General features: G+C 49.3%; 5 protein-coding genes across 5 annotated transcripts; 3 read left to right on the top strand and 2 right to left on the bottom strand.

Annotated features, from left to right (window-relative positions):
• The first annotated feature begins 1734 nt into the window (after positions 1-1734).
• On the top strand, positions 1735-2353 carry K444DRAFT_74435 (uncharacterized protein). The gene is made up of 2 exons (XM_024888681.1): positions 1735-2183; positions 2351-2353. Exon 1 carries the CDS (start codon positions 1813-1815, stop codon positions 2041-2043), a length of 231 nt encoding a protein of 76 aa, XP_024732519.1. The 5' UTR covers positions 1735-1812; the 3' UTR covers positions 2044-2183; positions 2351-2353.
• Positions 2354-5320, top strand: K444DRAFT_74436 (uncharacterized protein). Its single transcript, XM_024888682.1, has 4 exons — positions 2354-2796; positions 2847-3207; positions 3257-3564; positions 3622-5320. The coding sequence occupies exons 1-4, from the start codon at positions 2497-2499 to the stop codon at positions 5095-5097; spliced, it is 2445 nt and encodes an 814-aa protein (XP_024732518.1). The 5' UTR covers positions 2354-2496; the 3' UTR covers positions 5098-5320.
• K444DRAFT_74455 (Clavaminate synthase-like protein) lies at positions 5246-7127 on the top strand. Its single transcript, XM_024888683.1, has 3 exons — positions 5246-5266; positions 5327-5990; positions 6188-7127. Exons 2-3 carry the CDS (start codon positions 5454-5456, stop codon positions 6863-6865), a joined length of 1215 nt encoding a protein of 404 aa, XP_024732517.1. The 5' UTR covers positions 5246-5266; positions 5327-5453; the 3' UTR covers positions 6866-7127.
• Positions 7128-13040: 5913 nt separating this feature from the next.
• On the bottom strand, positions 13041-13756 carry K444DRAFT_74361 (uncharacterized protein). Its single transcript, XM_024888679.1, has one exon. It carries the CDS (start codon positions 13653-13655, stop codon positions 13224-13226), a length of 432 nt encoding a protein of 143 aa, XP_024732516.1. The 5' UTR covers positions 13656-13756; the 3' UTR covers positions 13041-13223.
• Positions 13757-13995: 239 nt separating this feature from the next.
• Positions 13996-14905, bottom strand: K444DRAFT_74366 (uncharacterized protein). The gene has a single exon (XM_024888680.1). It carries the CDS (start codon positions 14739-14741, stop codon positions 14271-14273), a length of 471 nt encoding a protein of 156 aa, XP_024732515.1. The 5' UTR covers positions 14742-14905; the 3' UTR covers positions 13996-14270.
• Positions 14906-16391: the final 1486 nt, after the last annotated feature.

Raw genomic sequence — 16391 nt, 5'->3', positions numbered from 1 at the left:
AGAAGGATGTGGGTGGATGGTGGAAATTGGGTGGAGCCAATGGTGGACAAAATTGATTGGGAGGACAAGTATTGGAACGAGCGTCTGGACAGACATCGTCATGGCTAAGCTGGTAGGGATAGATTGTCTTGCATTGTAAGGAGCAACGTTGTATGACTACTACATCAGAAGCGAATTGATGGCGTTGGTTTCAAAAGCAGTAAAGGGAACTTGGGAGATCATAAATTGAACCTGAATATACAGCATGCTCGCGGAACAATCAAAATCCGCGCCAACGTGTCCGGCACAGCTCCCTGTTCTTCAGGCTGAGGTCAACCCGTACATCCTGCGAGATGATGCTGGTCAAGTTCGCCGTAGACGGGCGGAGGAATCTTGGGGTTCTGGTTACCACGAAGAACGGCCCAGTGGCAAGCAGGACTAGGGAAGAGAGAAGTCAGTTGACATTGCACATTCTGAGGGCGACCAAGTTTAGGGAGGAGAGGACATAGTCATTTGACAACCTTTCCACGCCGGAACGGCTGAAGAGAGATCATCAAGTATGGGAACGATAATGTAGACTCCAAGAAAGCCGGCGAATTCTCGCTGATCGGCGAAGGTTCAGTGTTCCCTTTGTGTTCTCAACGTCCTCCGTGCAACTCTTGCTATGGTGTTTACATTCCAAAGCTTCATCCTCCCAGCTCTTGGACTTCGGAGCACGCCGCTGAGTCTAACAGCTCAAAGTGGTTCTGCTTTGAACCCGCAAATTGTGCTGCCATCAAAATATGTTGTCCTTCTCATGAAGGATCTTCGTTAAAAATTTCGCTTCGACTCGGGAACTCAGGGGTATCTTGGCAGTCCTCGCTTCTCGACTCTTGCAATTTCGTTCATTCTCTCTCGTAGCCCGGTTTTGCATCTCAAACATGATGGGGCGTGGTATCGTCGAGACCTTTAGCAAAAGCATTCCCCATGGAAGTGCTGCCTGGGAACGCCAACAAGCAAATATCCTCGGGCAATGGTGCCCCGAATAGCAATCACATTTCAAAGTTTCCTCGGGCGTTTTGGGGATGCCCGGCGCGTATTGGCATTTTCTATCTTCGAAGCCCTAACGCGAGGGTCCTTCTCTAAGCCTGATAGGTTGGATGAGCACGGGATGTACCGAAACGGACAGGCTTCACATACCTTTCGCGGTGAGGTTGGTATTACAAGCTGTCACTTGTACCCCCTTCTTATCTTCTTAGAGATCTGGGTCGGATTCTAGAATATGCAGCTTTTTCATGGCTGAGCAAGACTAAACCGTTCCCATGGATGACGAGATTGAAGCCTCCTGAATGGCCTTCCACTTGGCCCGTTGTGTGCACATCTTATCTTCCATCGGCAAGACCAACCTCTCACGCTTGCTGCGCAAAGCCATATGACTCTGACTCGGGCCCACAGTGATGCACGTCTTTGACCTTCCCGTAATTCGTGACGCGCCGCAGCCGTACCGTGAGAGTCGTGCGTGGTATTCAAAGCGGGAAACATGTCCACCAAGTCAGCCAGCACTTTCAGCCAGCCGAGGTCTCATGACAGGCTCGTGGCGGACCTCAGCTCCAAAAGGGGGGCAGCTTTTGTTGGAGAGTGAAGTCTGATAAGTGATGGAAAGTTGACCAAACAGAAAAAGCGCTCATAGAGCCGCGGTCAGCCGAATAATAATGACCCACTTTTCCTGTCACTTATATTGGCCCCCACCATTGGCACACCCCACAGGGCACAGCCGCACGACCCCCAGTTCGAAATGCAGGAGCTCCCCGCCCTCACAGCAGCACGGGACGAGTACTGGACGCCGCCATCTGCATGTGTCAAACACCTCACCGTCGGTCTGCAAGGCTTTGGTTGTGGGACATTCCTCACCACCTCCATCTTCATGAGCAGACCCGATGTTCTTCTGACGATGTTGTACGCACCTACATAACCTCTCCTCGGACTCTCTCACAACACGACAGACGGCGTGATCTACCTTCCGCAAACCTCGTCCCACCTGCCGAAACCTCTCCGCCATGTCTTCCATTCTTGCCTCCGTCGTGACTACGACGAGGACCGTCACTGCTTCAGCATCCTCTACCCCTTCCCCAACCCTCCGTGCCACTCCCCAGGGAGGCATTTTGGAGGGATCCAATCCCAGCAAATATGACCTGAAGAATCCCATTATCCTGTTTATCATCCAGGTACGTTACCCTTTTGTTTGTTGATATCTCCGGCTCTGCCACAATGGGACGACTACGGAGTACACGGGAATCGCAGACTGTGCAGCTCGAACTCGCATCGCACACAAGATGGGAGTTTACAGGGCCAGGAACATTGTTATCTACTTTCCTTGACACGATATTTGCAGACTATCTCAACAATGGAGACTAATCTGCGTTCCAGGCTGGCATCATTATCATCTTCTGTCGCCTGCTCCACTATCCCCTCTCCAGGCTCCGCCAGCCTCGAGTTATTGCCGAAGTCCTGGGAGGAATCATTCTGGGTCCATCCGTGATGATGCGCATCCCTGGCTTCCAAAATGCCATTTTCCCCACTGCTGCGAACCCAAACCTCAATCTGGTAGCCAACCTCGGGCTCATATTATTCCTCTTCCTCGTCGGCCTCGAAGTCAATATGCGAATGTTCTTGTCAAATTGGAGGGTGGCGCTCAGTGTGGGTCTGGCGGGAATGATCTTGCCCTTCGGTCTGGGCTGTGCTATTGCTTGGGGGCTATACAACGAATTCCGTACTGACCCTGGAACTGTGCCGATCAAGTTCGGGGTTTACATGCTCTTCATCGGCACTGCTCTTTCTGTAAGATTCTGTTCAGGCGGCCTTCGCTACAACACTAATTCATTTCATAGATCACTGCATTCCCAGTCCTTTGCCGAATCCTCACGGAGTTGAAGCTCCTGTCAACCCCAGTTGGGGTCACTGTCCTAGCTGCAGGTGTTGGAAACGATGTAACAGGATGGATTCTCTTGGCTCTTTGCGTGGCACTGGTCAACAACGGTTCTGGCATAACGGCGCTTTACGTCCTGCTTGTCTGCGTCGGATGGGTACTGTTCTTGGTCTACGCTATTCGCCCTGGGTTCATGTGGTTACTTCGAAGAACCGGGAGCATCCAAAACGGTCCGACACAGGCCATGGTAGCTCTCACGTTACTTTTAGTTCTTACCTCATCATGGTTCACTGGAATCATTGGAGTACATCCTATTTTTGGAGGTATGTTTCAAAGTCTTCACCATTGCATCATACTAACAGCAAAACTCAGCCTTCCTGGTTGGACTTATCTGCCCACATGACGGTGGCTTTGCCATTAAACTCACGGAAAAGCTCGAAGATCTTGTTTCTGTTCTATTCCTTCCCCTCTATTTCGCACTTTCCGGGTTGAGCACCAACCTTGGTCTCCTGAATGATGGCATCACTTGGGCGTATGTTATCGGAGTTATCGCTGTTGCATTTTCGGGAAAGATTATTGGTGGTACTCTAGCTGCCAGAGCCAACAAGCTAGTTTGGAGAGAAAGCTTGACTATCGGTGTTCTGATGAGTTGCAAAGGACTCGTGGAACTCATTGTGCTAGTAAGTCTATCTCCTTAGTCATGAAACTCAAAAATAGCCGCCAACTAATATAAACAGAACATTGGATTGCAAGCCAAGATTCTTTCTACCAGAACTTTCACCATCTTCGTCGTTATGGCACTCGTTACAACAGTCTCGACCACACCTCTGACAGTATCTCTTTATCCACAGTGGTATCAGAAGAAACTGGATGCTTGGAAGAGAGGAGAGATCGACTGGGATGGCAATCGCCTCATGCCTGAAGGAGGCGACAGCTCGCCCGAACGCTCAATCGAGAAGATGAAAAACACCCAAGTCCGACGACTTCTGGTGTATCTCAGACTCGACAGTCTTCCTAGTCTCTTTACCTTCATTACACTACTTGGAGGAGACAGATCAGCGGTGACCACCAAAGTGCACAAATCGAAGACGGAGCTGAAGGCAGTCCCTGAAGGCGTAGCTTCTTCAACAGATTCTATAGCCATTGGCTCAAACCGGCCACTGGAAGTTCACGGAGTTCGGATATTGGAACTGACAGAACGTACCTCTTCTGTCATGAAATCCTCCGAAGTGGACGAATATACATACCGGGACCCAGTTGTCAACGCTTTCCGAACATTTGCACAACTAAACAACGTCGCAGTTTCTGGAGGAGTGTCCGTAGTCCCAGAGGATTCATATGCCGAGACCATCACGAGTCTAGCTTCCGACCACTTTTCCGACCTCGCCCTTATCCCATGGACTGACCCTATCAGCACGACCGAATTGGACTCTACAATAGATTCTCTCTCCAGTGGCACTCAAGACGCCTTCATTCAGAAGACGCTCGAGACATCCTCTTGTAACACTGCGGTATTCGTCAATCGTGGATTTGGTGGATCAATTCCGATAGAGTCTCGCAGTCTCAGCCGCACTCTCAGCGGCATCAGCTTGAGGAGTCGCCGAGAGGCACCAACTCCTCCCGTCGTAGACAGAAGTCACCATGTCTACTTCCCATTCTTCGGTGGTGTCGACGATCGTGTTGCACTTCGTTTCGTTCTGCAGCTTGCTCAGAATAGTAACATTACAGTTACCGTCATTCACTTTAACACGCCGATCCAATCAGGTTTCAACAAGGGAGCCGACATTATAACAGAGCCTGCCAGGGTTGCGGGCGGTCGCTCAAGTGCTGGGCATCTCACCATCAACGAGAGAGTCGATACCGAGACTCTTTATGCCGAAGCTGGCCAAGATGCAACGCTTGTACATACACTTCGCGACACACTACCTCCGACATTGGCAAATCGTGTAGTATTTGTGGATGTGGCAACCACAACTCCCATCCCAGACTGTCTCCGTCACGCACGACAAGAAGTAGGGCAGTCTCCGAGAAACGCTGGTGACTTGATCATCGTAGGCAGAGGAAGGCACTCTCGCATTTCGGAGAGTCTCGAGCATTCCTCGAATGCTGAGATGAAGAAGACTTTAGGTGCTGTAGCTGAGACTTTGGTCTCTGGTGGCGTGAGAGCGAGTGTTCTGGTTATACAGGCAGGTGGGCGTGGATTGGATGCTTAGATGGATATGGCGTGGCGTTTCGGGTAACATTTGGCTATCTTGCTTTCTTCCTGGTGTAAGATCTGAGTTGGGATTTGATATTTAATGATCTACATTCATTACGGCCATTTATCTTCCTTGATCGTATATTCTGCGAGAATCGGGTGTGGGGTGAGGAAACGAACTTCGAGTGAGGCCGCCCCCCGTTTCACTACATCCTCACACAACACAACCTAACCTCTCAACTAAGCAGTCGCCATAACACACCCCTCATAGCCAATTATTAGCCATCGCGATATCGATCCATCAAATCTCAAAGGCGCGATGGAATCCGCCGAAGTCCGAAATCTTATCTCAGGAGTGGGGTAGCTGTATGGATGAGGCCTTCGGGATCTCCCATGTGGCTGGATCTTCCAAGACAAAAACCACATCGTCAGCATCATCTCTTTACTTCAATCTTTCTCTTCTCATCTTCTCTCATTCCCTTCATTCTCTCATTCACTCCCATCTCATTTCAACCTTCCCTCGTCGACCTTTCAAAATTCCATTCTCAAGAAAAATTTCAACACCGCTTCAACATCAGATCAGCAATAATGGCAGTCAAACCCTCCTTCTCCGTCCCAACCATCGATATCTCACCCTACCTTCGCTCTCCCTCGTCTCCGGAAGGACTCAAAGTCATCTCCTCCGTCCGTGAAGCATGCACCGGCACGGGATTCTTCCAACTGGTTGGCCACGGCATTGAGCCGGAATTGCAGCAAAGGGTATTTAAGGGAGCAGAGAAGCTGTTCAAGCTGCCGATGGAAGAGAAGGTGAAGCTGGATATGAGTCATAGTGTGGGAGCGAGTAACCGCGGGTATGAGTTGATCGGGGGGCAAGGGCTGCAGGAGGGGACGCTGCCAGATTTGAAGGAGGTGAGGATTTTCTGCTTGGTGTTGTTCCTTTGGTTTTTTTTTGGGGGGGGAGGGTTCAAAGAGAAGGAATGATCTCGGAATTGGGTTGGAGGAGGGTGGAATTCCCATTCTCACTTTATTCGGTTCTCGAGGCTCGAGAGCTGGAATGGGATTGGGACTTACAGGGCGAGGGCTGAAATCAGAACTAACGGGACTAGGGATTTTACGTGGGACACGAAATCCCAGCTTCTGATCCCAGGGTGAAAAATAACACTTTCCTGATGGGACCAAATATTTGGCCCCCATCAGAGCTCATCCCTGAAAACGACTTCAAGGAACCGGTGTCCAACTATTACGCCAAGATTTTTGCGCTGAGCTTGAAGGTTCTGGATGTTATTGCTGCAGGGATGGATTTTGAGGGGATAGCAAAGGTGTTCAGGGAGTTTACGGCGAATGATGCTGGGGCTAGTGTTAGGTTGCTGCATTATCCGCCTGATAAGGGGAACGACAAGAATCAGCTTGGAGCAGGTGCACATACAGACTTTGGTGCTATTACGCTGCTTTTACAGGATGATGTGGGAGGGTTGCAGGTCTGGGATTATGTGGGGAAAGAGTGGAGGGATGTTGAACCTGTCAAGGAGGCGTATGTGGTGAATGTGGGGGACATGCTGCAGATGTGGACGATTGGGGTGTATAAGAGTAGTTTGCATCGGGTCGTGAATAGGAGTGGACAGGATCGGTATTCGGTGCCGTTCTTCTTTGATGGGAATGTGGACTTTATACTGCGGCCACTGGATGGGAGCAAGAGGGACGGGGGCGATATTACGGTTGAGGGTCATATGAAGGAGAGGTTTGCGAGTACGTATGGGAGGGGGAGGAAGAGAGAAGGTGAGTAATTTAAGGCGTGAGACGGAAAGGGTAAAAGGTTGGAGTTGTCAGGAAGGAAAGCAAGCTGCTTCTCCCTCTGCTCTTCTTCTTGTTTATGAAGGGCCTATTGCCCCGCAAGCCTTCTTTGACTTAACAAAACATGCTAGAACAACATTTCCACGCCTTTGAGGCTTTCGACAAGTTTGTCACACGTTCTTGCGGAAGGAGGAAGGAAAGATCCTAACTATACCATTATATATAGCTCATTATTTACATTCTTACGTCACACTACTACATCCTTATTGACTTTGTCTCTTCTTAAGACGGGACAAAATGTGCTATCAAGCTGACAGCTGTTGTCACGAAGGTGGGGGGACAATAGGATTTTGGGCTTTCAACCCTCCAAGTCTAAGTGGGGGAGGCATGTAGTCGTGTTACCTCTGACCCGAGATTCCTTTAATAATATAAATCATCCCTTCAGCTCGCAGTTGAAACGCTCAACTTATCTTACTTGTTGAACTGCTTGTTCCAAGCCTTGCTCCCGTTTCTTCTGGGTTTGCTCTGCTTTAAATATACATAAGATCTCTTAAGATAAATCTCAAGATAGTTGATATGATTGTGAATTGAAGACCTCGACCCTTCTCAGCATTGGCAATGACCCTTTTGTAAGGCCGTGAACACAATAATATCAAACACAACGTTGTCTTCGGTGTGTGTTCGCCTAGGCTTACAAAAGCTGTCACAAAAAGAGAGGTCGCTTGCGAAGTAGAAATTCAGATATCGTCCCCACAGCTTATACCCAAAACAAAGTTTTCAGACCGTAGTCAATCAACTACAGTTCCTTCATTTGAAGAAGGCAGACCCAGCTCTTCAGGAAAGGAAGCAAGGCAGACCATCTCTTGGATCTCTTGGAGCTGGATCGCTGCCTATCTAATCGACTAGTGTAGCATTCACCTACCAGAGATGAGTTCCTCTATGTCAACTTCGACTTTAGCTGGCATCGACGATCGGTTTGGACGTTTAGGAGTAGAGTGGCACTGGCGGTGGCTTTGGATGCAGAGATTTTGGCACTGGTCCTGAGGTCTTGGAGCTTCAACTATGGGCGGCACTGTGCTTCAAGCTTTGTTTGAGAATGGACCAAGAACTGACAGTGCAACACAGTTGGTGACAGATTTCGTCCGGTGATTAAAGAGCTGCTTGTTGTCATACTTCTTAAATGTCCTTTCTACCACAGCATGTCAGCAGCTACAGGTGCTTATTTAGCTGAGTATTCAATGTACTCCAAGTAGATAGAATATTTGGAAATGCTTAGCTCTTCACTGAGGGTCCCGCAGTGTCCACAGCCAACTCCAGTGTATTCACCATCCTCGATTGACTGTGCCGGCGTCCGCGAGTCGGAAAATCCAGCGATTTATAGTTCGCCTCGCTCTAATGTCCTGTATTTCACTCTGATCTGCCTTTCAATTCATATGTACATCTGCCTGTTCCAAAAGTGCAGATACAATTATGGCATCTACTCTGCGGAAGAGCTAATTGGTGGCCACACTGCTCCCCAAGTCTGTCGATAGTAGCTGCAAGCATAGGGAATTTTTAAATTGTCAAAAATACCAGTCCTCCAAGGAGGAATGGTATTAAGTTTGCAGACGCCATTGAGAAGGCGCAAGCCCGGGAGCGAGCCGAGGCCAGGGAATATCCCTCTAGAAAGTGAGTCAAATTTCAGCGGACGTCGAGGCTTGGACTTATTGAGGTCAAGTCAAGGCTTGATTGGACACGCTATTGAGCAGCACAATAGATATTTCCTACTGGTCCACGCTATCACTAAGAGCAAGCAACGAACCAACCTAGGCTTGTTGAGTAAATACTGCGAAGGAATTCACGGCTAGGAGATCATTAGGGAATTCACAACAAATTCCTCGATGTTTCGTCCCTTCTCGTGAATTGACAGCAAGAAGATTCCTGACAACAACTTCTCTTGAGGTAGCGAACTTTAAGTTTGACGAGGTATTATTTATTATAACTTAAGAATCGAATGTAAGAGTACCGGCAAGAGGTCTATTCCAAGTCCACCGGATACTCCCAGGTTCTTGGAGTGGGGGTCTTTGGTGTCTTGACTCTTGAATGCCGCAACGCTGTCGCGTCCGTTGGACGGTTGTATTTATTATCGACATTCGCAGCGTCACCTTATCTGTGTTTGCTTTTACCAGAAAGGAAGGAAGCAGAGGTATATTCGTATAACCTCTCCTTAGCTATCTCCTTGCCCAGTTTTGCTACCTTCTGCTTGTCGATGGAGTATAGTGAAAAGAGGTTCAGGTAGGTGCCAGTCGGTGCTCATCATCTCATGCGAAGGCTGCCTAGGAGCGATGAGCAAAGGATAGAAGCACATGAAGTATCTGCAGTGCCTGGTCTGTAGCCTCGTGATTTCTATTTCACAAGCATTTGCAAAAAGCAGCCTTCCATATATTATAAACCGGAACCTCCTTTCGGATTCAGTACGGCATGCTCTCAAAGCCAGGTTCTCCTACAAACAAGTGTCCACTACCAAGTCACAGAAGCTTTTGGAGTTCTAAGAAATGCTACAGGAAGGCTGGCGTTGTAGTACGAGAATGGTTTTGAGACATATTGTGAACTCTGAATTCAAAGAGGCGTCCTTCACATCACTGTCTGGCTAAAAGATTCTTGAAAATATCAAAGGGGCCTTTATATCTAAACACAAGGGTACCTGGAATATTCTCAACTTTGTGAAACACTTCGTCAATACCGCTCATCGTTGTGTCTAGCTTTCAGACTTTCACCAGTTGTATATTAAGTGTTTTAACTTCAAAGGTTATTCCAGAGACTATGAGGACAGTTCAGCAAGCGTTTTTATCGACAATGACGCTCTTGTTATCTCACTTAGCACAATATAATATAAATAAGGTAGGTATGATTCACGAAAGTGGATAATTGTGGATGCTCCTGCTTAGAATTTGAGCAGAAAGAGCGGTCATAAAAACACTTGTCTCTGCGAAGATGCAAGAACACCTCGCGAAAGACGATAAATTGCGTACCTGATGCACTTTACGCACACAAACAGAATTGGCTTTGGTAAGAACAATGCACGATTTCGTGGGATTTCGCTTTCATGGTATAGATTGTACCTCAAGTCACTGGTGGATCTTGTACTCTGAAACGTATTGATCCATCTCAGCGTAATACCCTCCGCTCACTTGTGGTGCACTTGCAGAAGTCCCTGCTGTCAAGAAGTTGTTGTCACGACGAGTCTTGTTGTCAGAGATCACATCAGACGATGGATGTGGTCTGAGTCCGCTCAAGCCAAGGTTATGAGGAACCTGTGAAAGTAATCTTGCAAACTGAGAATGAATGCAAAAGTATGTCGAGATTCTGCCTTAAGAGATGGCGGGAAGTCCCATAATATCAAGGCAGCCATGCTTGATGTGAATAGGAGATCGACGCGGCCTCCGTCATTCAAAATATATCGACGAGGCGGCCGTGACTTTCTTCCCTTGGCCCTTTGCATGAGTCCAGATCTCGCCCCTGCCTGGTTGTTGACAACTACAGCTGACTTTCTCAGTGAACCTCAGCAAGGTATTGCAGTCGAATGAAGAAGAAGGCCAGCAGGAGGAAAGCCAGGTGTCAACAGATCAAGAAGATTCTTCTCAATAGGACGGCACATTTGATTCTTTGCTTGGCCCCTGCCGCAGACCATAGCTATCTTGATAGACTTGAGAGTGTAAACAAACCGTGAATCTCATTACGCACATCGAAGGCTGTGGTTCATTGTACCGGCGTTGGATAAAACTTCCAATGCTGACTGTCGGGCGTTACTCTTCTCGACTCGACTGAAGGCTCTTTTCCCTAAATGGCTGTGGAGATTTCGAAAACATATAGCATATCAACGAGCACCCCATAAAGACTCGCAGTATACTCAGGGGGAGTAGCGAGCGTCAATACACGGAAAGACACGGCGAGGAGATGACTCCATTCCTCGCACTCCATAAAATGATCCAAGCTCCAGACGAATCCACTCACCTTCAAAACAAAACCATCTGAACAATCTGACAACTCACTTGCACGGCATATCCGACTCCCTTCCTCTTACTCACCTCACCTCATCACTATCCAATTTCATCTGAAGATTCTCACACCACGACGGCATATCCGCCTTCCCCCCTTTCTGCCTCACCACCAGAACTCTCATGCTGGGCGTATCCACCTACGCACCATCCTCCTCAGCCCGCTTACAATCTTATATCCCAAAGCGCCAAGCTTCAAACTCCAAACCTCCATACTGTGTCCACCGCCCCACTTCGCTCCCCCCCCCTCCTCCCTTCCCAGTCCCCCCTTCCCCCGGAATCTCGAAACACATGTCGGTCCGACCCAACAACGACAAAACGGCCACCCTGTTTTCTCTCACAACTTTAAACCACAACTCGGACTAACTAATAACTATTATCATAAAATCATAGAATGAAAGCGTGCGAATAAAACGTATTAAATAAATTTCTCATAAATGGTGTCATTGTTTTGTAAAATAGGGGTAAAGTGCAGGGACCAATTTTTGATTTTTGAATAATATATAAAACGCGAAAATAGTTCAGGAAAGTCACGGTTACCCGAGAGTTTATAGCATATTAAACTTATACTTAAAAGAATCCCTTAGGCTTGTATAAGCTTATTATATATAGTAGAAGTGGTACATAAAGGGATACTTTCAAAAATAGTATATATTTATGTTAATATATAAATCCGATCACGTGCGAGCCTCATATAGAAATATCATGTGTATGATATCTCCCGTAATATTAAAGGGATAGGGAATTAAGAATATGTACTTAGTCGTACGATGCTAAAAATATAATTCCAATTGATACGATTCATATCAAGTAGTGTTGCTGTAGACTTTTCTATTTTGTCGTTCTTGCGTCGGACCGACGATAGAAAGTTACTTACCGAGCAACGCTGGCGCAGGTACCCATAACAACAAACGCGAGAATAAAAATACTAGCCTACACGTGAAACATAAAAGAATCGCTCGGAGATCTCGAACGAATTCCTTGACCGACGTGCAGGAGCTCCTGAAAGGATAGAAAAGCCAAAAACCAATGCACCTCAAAAAAATACGAAACAATCACGTACAAACCACACATCCCTTCTCGGTACCATCTCTTGCCTCAATCTCCAATGCCGCCCTCCATACATACACCAATGCGAGACAAAACATCCCCTTAAACCTTAAATCGCACGACAACGCACGGTCGGCCGAACCGCCCCCAACATGAAACACTATTCGGCGACCAGAGGATGGCCGCGGGGCTCGCTGGACTTCTGTCTTCCCTTCCTTCCTTCACCTGAAGGAGGCCCGGCACGAGAAAAGCCACAATAAAAAGCCATCCTTCTGGAAGCCGTTCAAGCAGGGGGCGTTATTGGCGGGTGCCCGGAAAATGAAACACGAATGGGCGGCGGTGCACGGGTAATGGGCACCATGGGCACGGCGTTAGCATGAAAGCACGAACGGCTGGCTGGTGCGTTTCGAGGTTCTTCCGGCAATCGGTAGATCATAGCTTGAATGCCGTACTTGGAATTGTACGTCAAGACGGCAAATTCAAGGAAAGGGGAGGAAAAAATTTATTAAAAAATATTAAAATGAATATTTTCTTGAGATTAATGTTTTTTTTATAGAGTTCTGAGGTGAGACGAAGCACAGGTTTGATTGCAGATCAATATGTGCTTCCGAGAGCCGCAAGGGAAGACTATAATGCCGTGATTGCCCTGGTCCGTCTACTTAGACAGACGTGCCGTGATTGTATGTCGAGAAGGGGAGGGGAGGAGAGTAAAGGTTGTAGGAGCGAGCCCAAGAAACCACTGGGCTTTTCGTGTCGACTCTACAGTTGCCACTTGCGCTCTGCTCGTGCAGAGCTTCAATTCAATGCATTTCATAGTACAGGGCGTCTACGAGTTGCAGAAGGTGATGAATGCTGTGCGACCAAAACTCACTCAACCGGTATCAACGCCGGTCCCGTGACAGCCCCCATCCTCTTCGGACCCGAATCTACTGACTCGAGTTCGGGCGGTCGGACACTTTCGCTCGCCGAGTAACCCCATTCCCTACCTGCTCCCCGCGTTTGTCTTCACTCTCTCACACCTCTCCGGAGATTTTGGAACTGGATTTTAGACATTACCCCGTCTCCGTCTCCGTCTCCGTGTCCCATCCCATCTCCAGTGTGAGGTGCATGATCTGCGACAATGCACAATCCCAATCTGCAGTTAGGAACAAGCGCACATACGCTCTCCGTTCGTTCTCCATGGAAAGGATAGAGAGGTTGTGATTGGCTGCGTCGTCAAAGCAAGGGAGGTCGAGGTGTCCCAGCACCTTGCCTCGCCTTGTCGTCAATCATGTTCACACAATGCTCTGCCTTCTCCAAGTCCACAAGGTGACGAAAGGTATAATCGTCGGACTCGCGTAATCTGAAGGCAGCCAGTTACGGGAGTCCGACAGTTACATGCAGTACCGGGCCGGCAACGACATGAGCCCCGAGACGAACACCGAGACTTTCCATCTTTGTTGCCAGGACATTTTGATACTTTGTACTTTGTATAATTTACATTACAGACGACAGCCGACATGACCAATGAGGGAACGGCCATTGAGATATACCCGGAATTCGTGACTACCGGATCAAAGTGGAAGAAAATCAAGGGCAAAATTGAAGGTTTGCCGTTTCCCAAGGTACGTACGACTATACGATCTCGAATGAATGTCGTAAAGTCGTAAATCTCAGATCTGCCCTCGTTCACGCACTCGTCTGAAGTGAGTGCCATTAATATGATCCCGCGACGACCACCCGAACCCGAGAGCTCGAGCCTCGAAGCCCCCCCTGGCAGCGATAGGGGTGGGTGTTACACAAACACGATACGACGCAACGAATGAGAGGAGGAGTAGTCTCGAGGGGGCGCTCTGGTTACAACGTATGTGGTTCCAAATAACGCAAGAAAAGGCGAGCAGCAGCCCTACAACTTGGTAATGCGAGCAGATAATGCGGGGGTCAGCAGCTGTCCCCGTACGGCACTTGCTGTTTCGAGACCACGAGCGAATAATACGTCGTCGGAATACCAGGTAAAATCCGGGCACCGTGAAATCTTGCAGTTCACAGCCACCCGCATTTTGAAATGGCCAAGATTGGAAGTGGGGGGAAAGGAGTGACTGAGCCTCTCGTCGACTTTCTGCCAGCTGCCTATGTCCAGTGACTGGTTGACATGGTTCGGATCGAGCAAGCGCAGCGAAACGCGAAGGATCGCAGCCGGCAATTATTAACAATTAACTGCCATGCGAACTCCGCTCCGCTCGCGATCTAAATGGGCCAGCATGCTTTGTATGCGTGATGCCCTACCTCGTAGATTGCGGAGAAAATTCAGAGAAAAATCGAATGAACAGATTTAACCCATCATGATGAATGCAGGCGCCTCCTCTTCTCTGCCCTCGCGTGAAATCCCTGAAGAGGCATAGATGGGCAGAATGAAGCCGACTTTTTGTACTGGTGAAAGAGAGACCGATTTGTTGCAGACCTGCAGGAATGTTTGGGGTTTGGGGTTTGGGGGCCGTTTTGTTGGCAGGGGCCTGCGCTTCAAGACTGCAGGTGTGTGTCTGTGGCCCCGCGCAGAAGGAAGGCACATATCTTCACACCAAATCATGAAGGAATCGCCGTACATGCGGGACAACACTGCTGGTAGATGGTGCCAACGAGGCGTTCGTGAGATGCCCATCTGGCCATGCTTCGAGTCTTTGGAATTCCAAGCGGCCAACGGCGTTGAGACACATCCCAAATGCAGACAGACAGAGGCATTGTGATGGAGAAACGAGTTACGAGCCTGAGGTCGGCAATTTGAAACCTTCAGGCCCCTTGGCATCTCTGATTCAAATTGCAAGAGCAGTAGAGCGCGGGCCGTGAGCCCGCCCCTTTGTTGGTTGGGCTGTAAGGCTGCAACCGATTCCAAATTCCTCAAGCCACAGAGCCCAGCTTTGCTGCAAACAATTACCAATAGTTTGCTAAGCAAGCAGTGCACGGTTGGAGAGGTGACTAATCATATCTCCGGGCTGCAGCTTGCAGAGCGGAGCTTTCTCTTCTTCCAATACCGATACTGCACGCTTTGTTGAGCAGCATTATTGTGTGATTCCAAACTGTAGCTGCTATATCCGAAAATGCTCGAGGCTCGGCGGAACGCGGTACCTCGGAGATGCAAGATGCTGCTACGATGGATCTTTTCTCATTGGCCCCCAGATACGAGTTGAGCGTTTGCGTTTCTGGGAATGCGACTGTACTGAAGTGGTTGCTGGCAAGGTTCGCTGCTGGGCATGGAGGGAAGGATAGGGTTTCCTCTTCCCAACGTGATTTTCGCGGAAGCTCAGGGAGCGTTTCCAAGGCGGACAAGCAGGGCGGCGATTGGTGCAGCTCGTACTCTCTTTCATCGGAGCTTTAGACGCAAGGGCGGGGCCAGGGACGGGGTGGCAGGGAAATAAACTACAGGCTAGGCCCAGATAGGTGTTTGGGGGCCAAAGACGGGTCGACACAGTGCGAGCCTTGGAGTGCTATTGGCAGAAAATACGACGCGGAGCTACTCGAGCATGGATAGAATTAAGGATAGGCGTTTGTGATATGAGATGGGTCCCTGGACCGTCGTCACGCCGGACTGGGACCTTCGGCCGACCACCACCGCTGGTAGGGCTGGGGGAGGGGCGGGCAAAAGGCTGCTAATTGTTCCCTTTTGGGAATGGCTGTGGCCCCCGGTAAGGGCTTGAACGCCTACATCCGCCGTCCAATGAGCCGCCGCCCCGCTGCGGAGGAGGGGGGACGGTTGCATCGCCTAAAGATCGACGGCGGTGAGGCACTCGCGTCTGAGGTTGCACCCCCCATCTTCAGAGACGCCGACTTTCTGCGGCCCCCCCTGCCCCAAACGCCCTTGAACCTTAAGGGCGTCGTTTTCCTGGCCAATAAGCCCCCCCCATTCCTGCCCTCGGCGTGAATTGACGCAGCGTTCCCAGGGATCTCGGCTTCAGCCTTATGGCTCACCTCCTTTGCGGAGGCCCCGACCTGCCCGAGGCTGCCACTTCCGCCTGAAGCAAGGTCGCCGGCCTGGCAACTGACTTTCTTCGGCGGTGAGTCAGTTGACGGATCTGCTCTGTGGGTTGCGTTGTGGTAACGACGCAAGCTGGAGAGCTCATGCGTAGGGCAGAACGAGGCTACTGAGGCAGAAAGGCAATCAGGACTCCGCCACTGTGAACGCTCCACTCCGCTCCTTCCATCACACCCAAATCATGGGCGTGGATTAGGATTGGACCGCAGTGGTTACCTAATCAGTTCCCTCATTTCCGACCTTCAATCGGCTATTTCCGCTTTCCGCTGCGGCAAAGCGCGGACCACGTCGTCCCTATGGCCTTATTTCATGTGTCTAGTGCATTGACATTTGCTGGCACCACTCAGTCCTCCAAACTACTCAGTCTGATCTCGTTTGCATCGATTCGAGAGTCAGGAGGCTTGTTCCCAAACGTAGATCATTGAA

Source organism: Hyaloscypha bicolor, assembly GCF_002865645.1.
Source record: "Hyaloscypha bicolor E unplaced genomic scaffold K444scaffold_124, whole genome shotgun sequence".
NCBI lineage: Eukaryota > Fungi > Ascomycota > Leotiomycetes > Helotiales > Hyaloscyphaceae > Hyaloscypha > Hyaloscypha bicolor.
The sequence above is the reverse complement of the archived record's forward strand: the minus strand, read 5'-3'. Positions and strand labels throughout refer to the sequence as shown.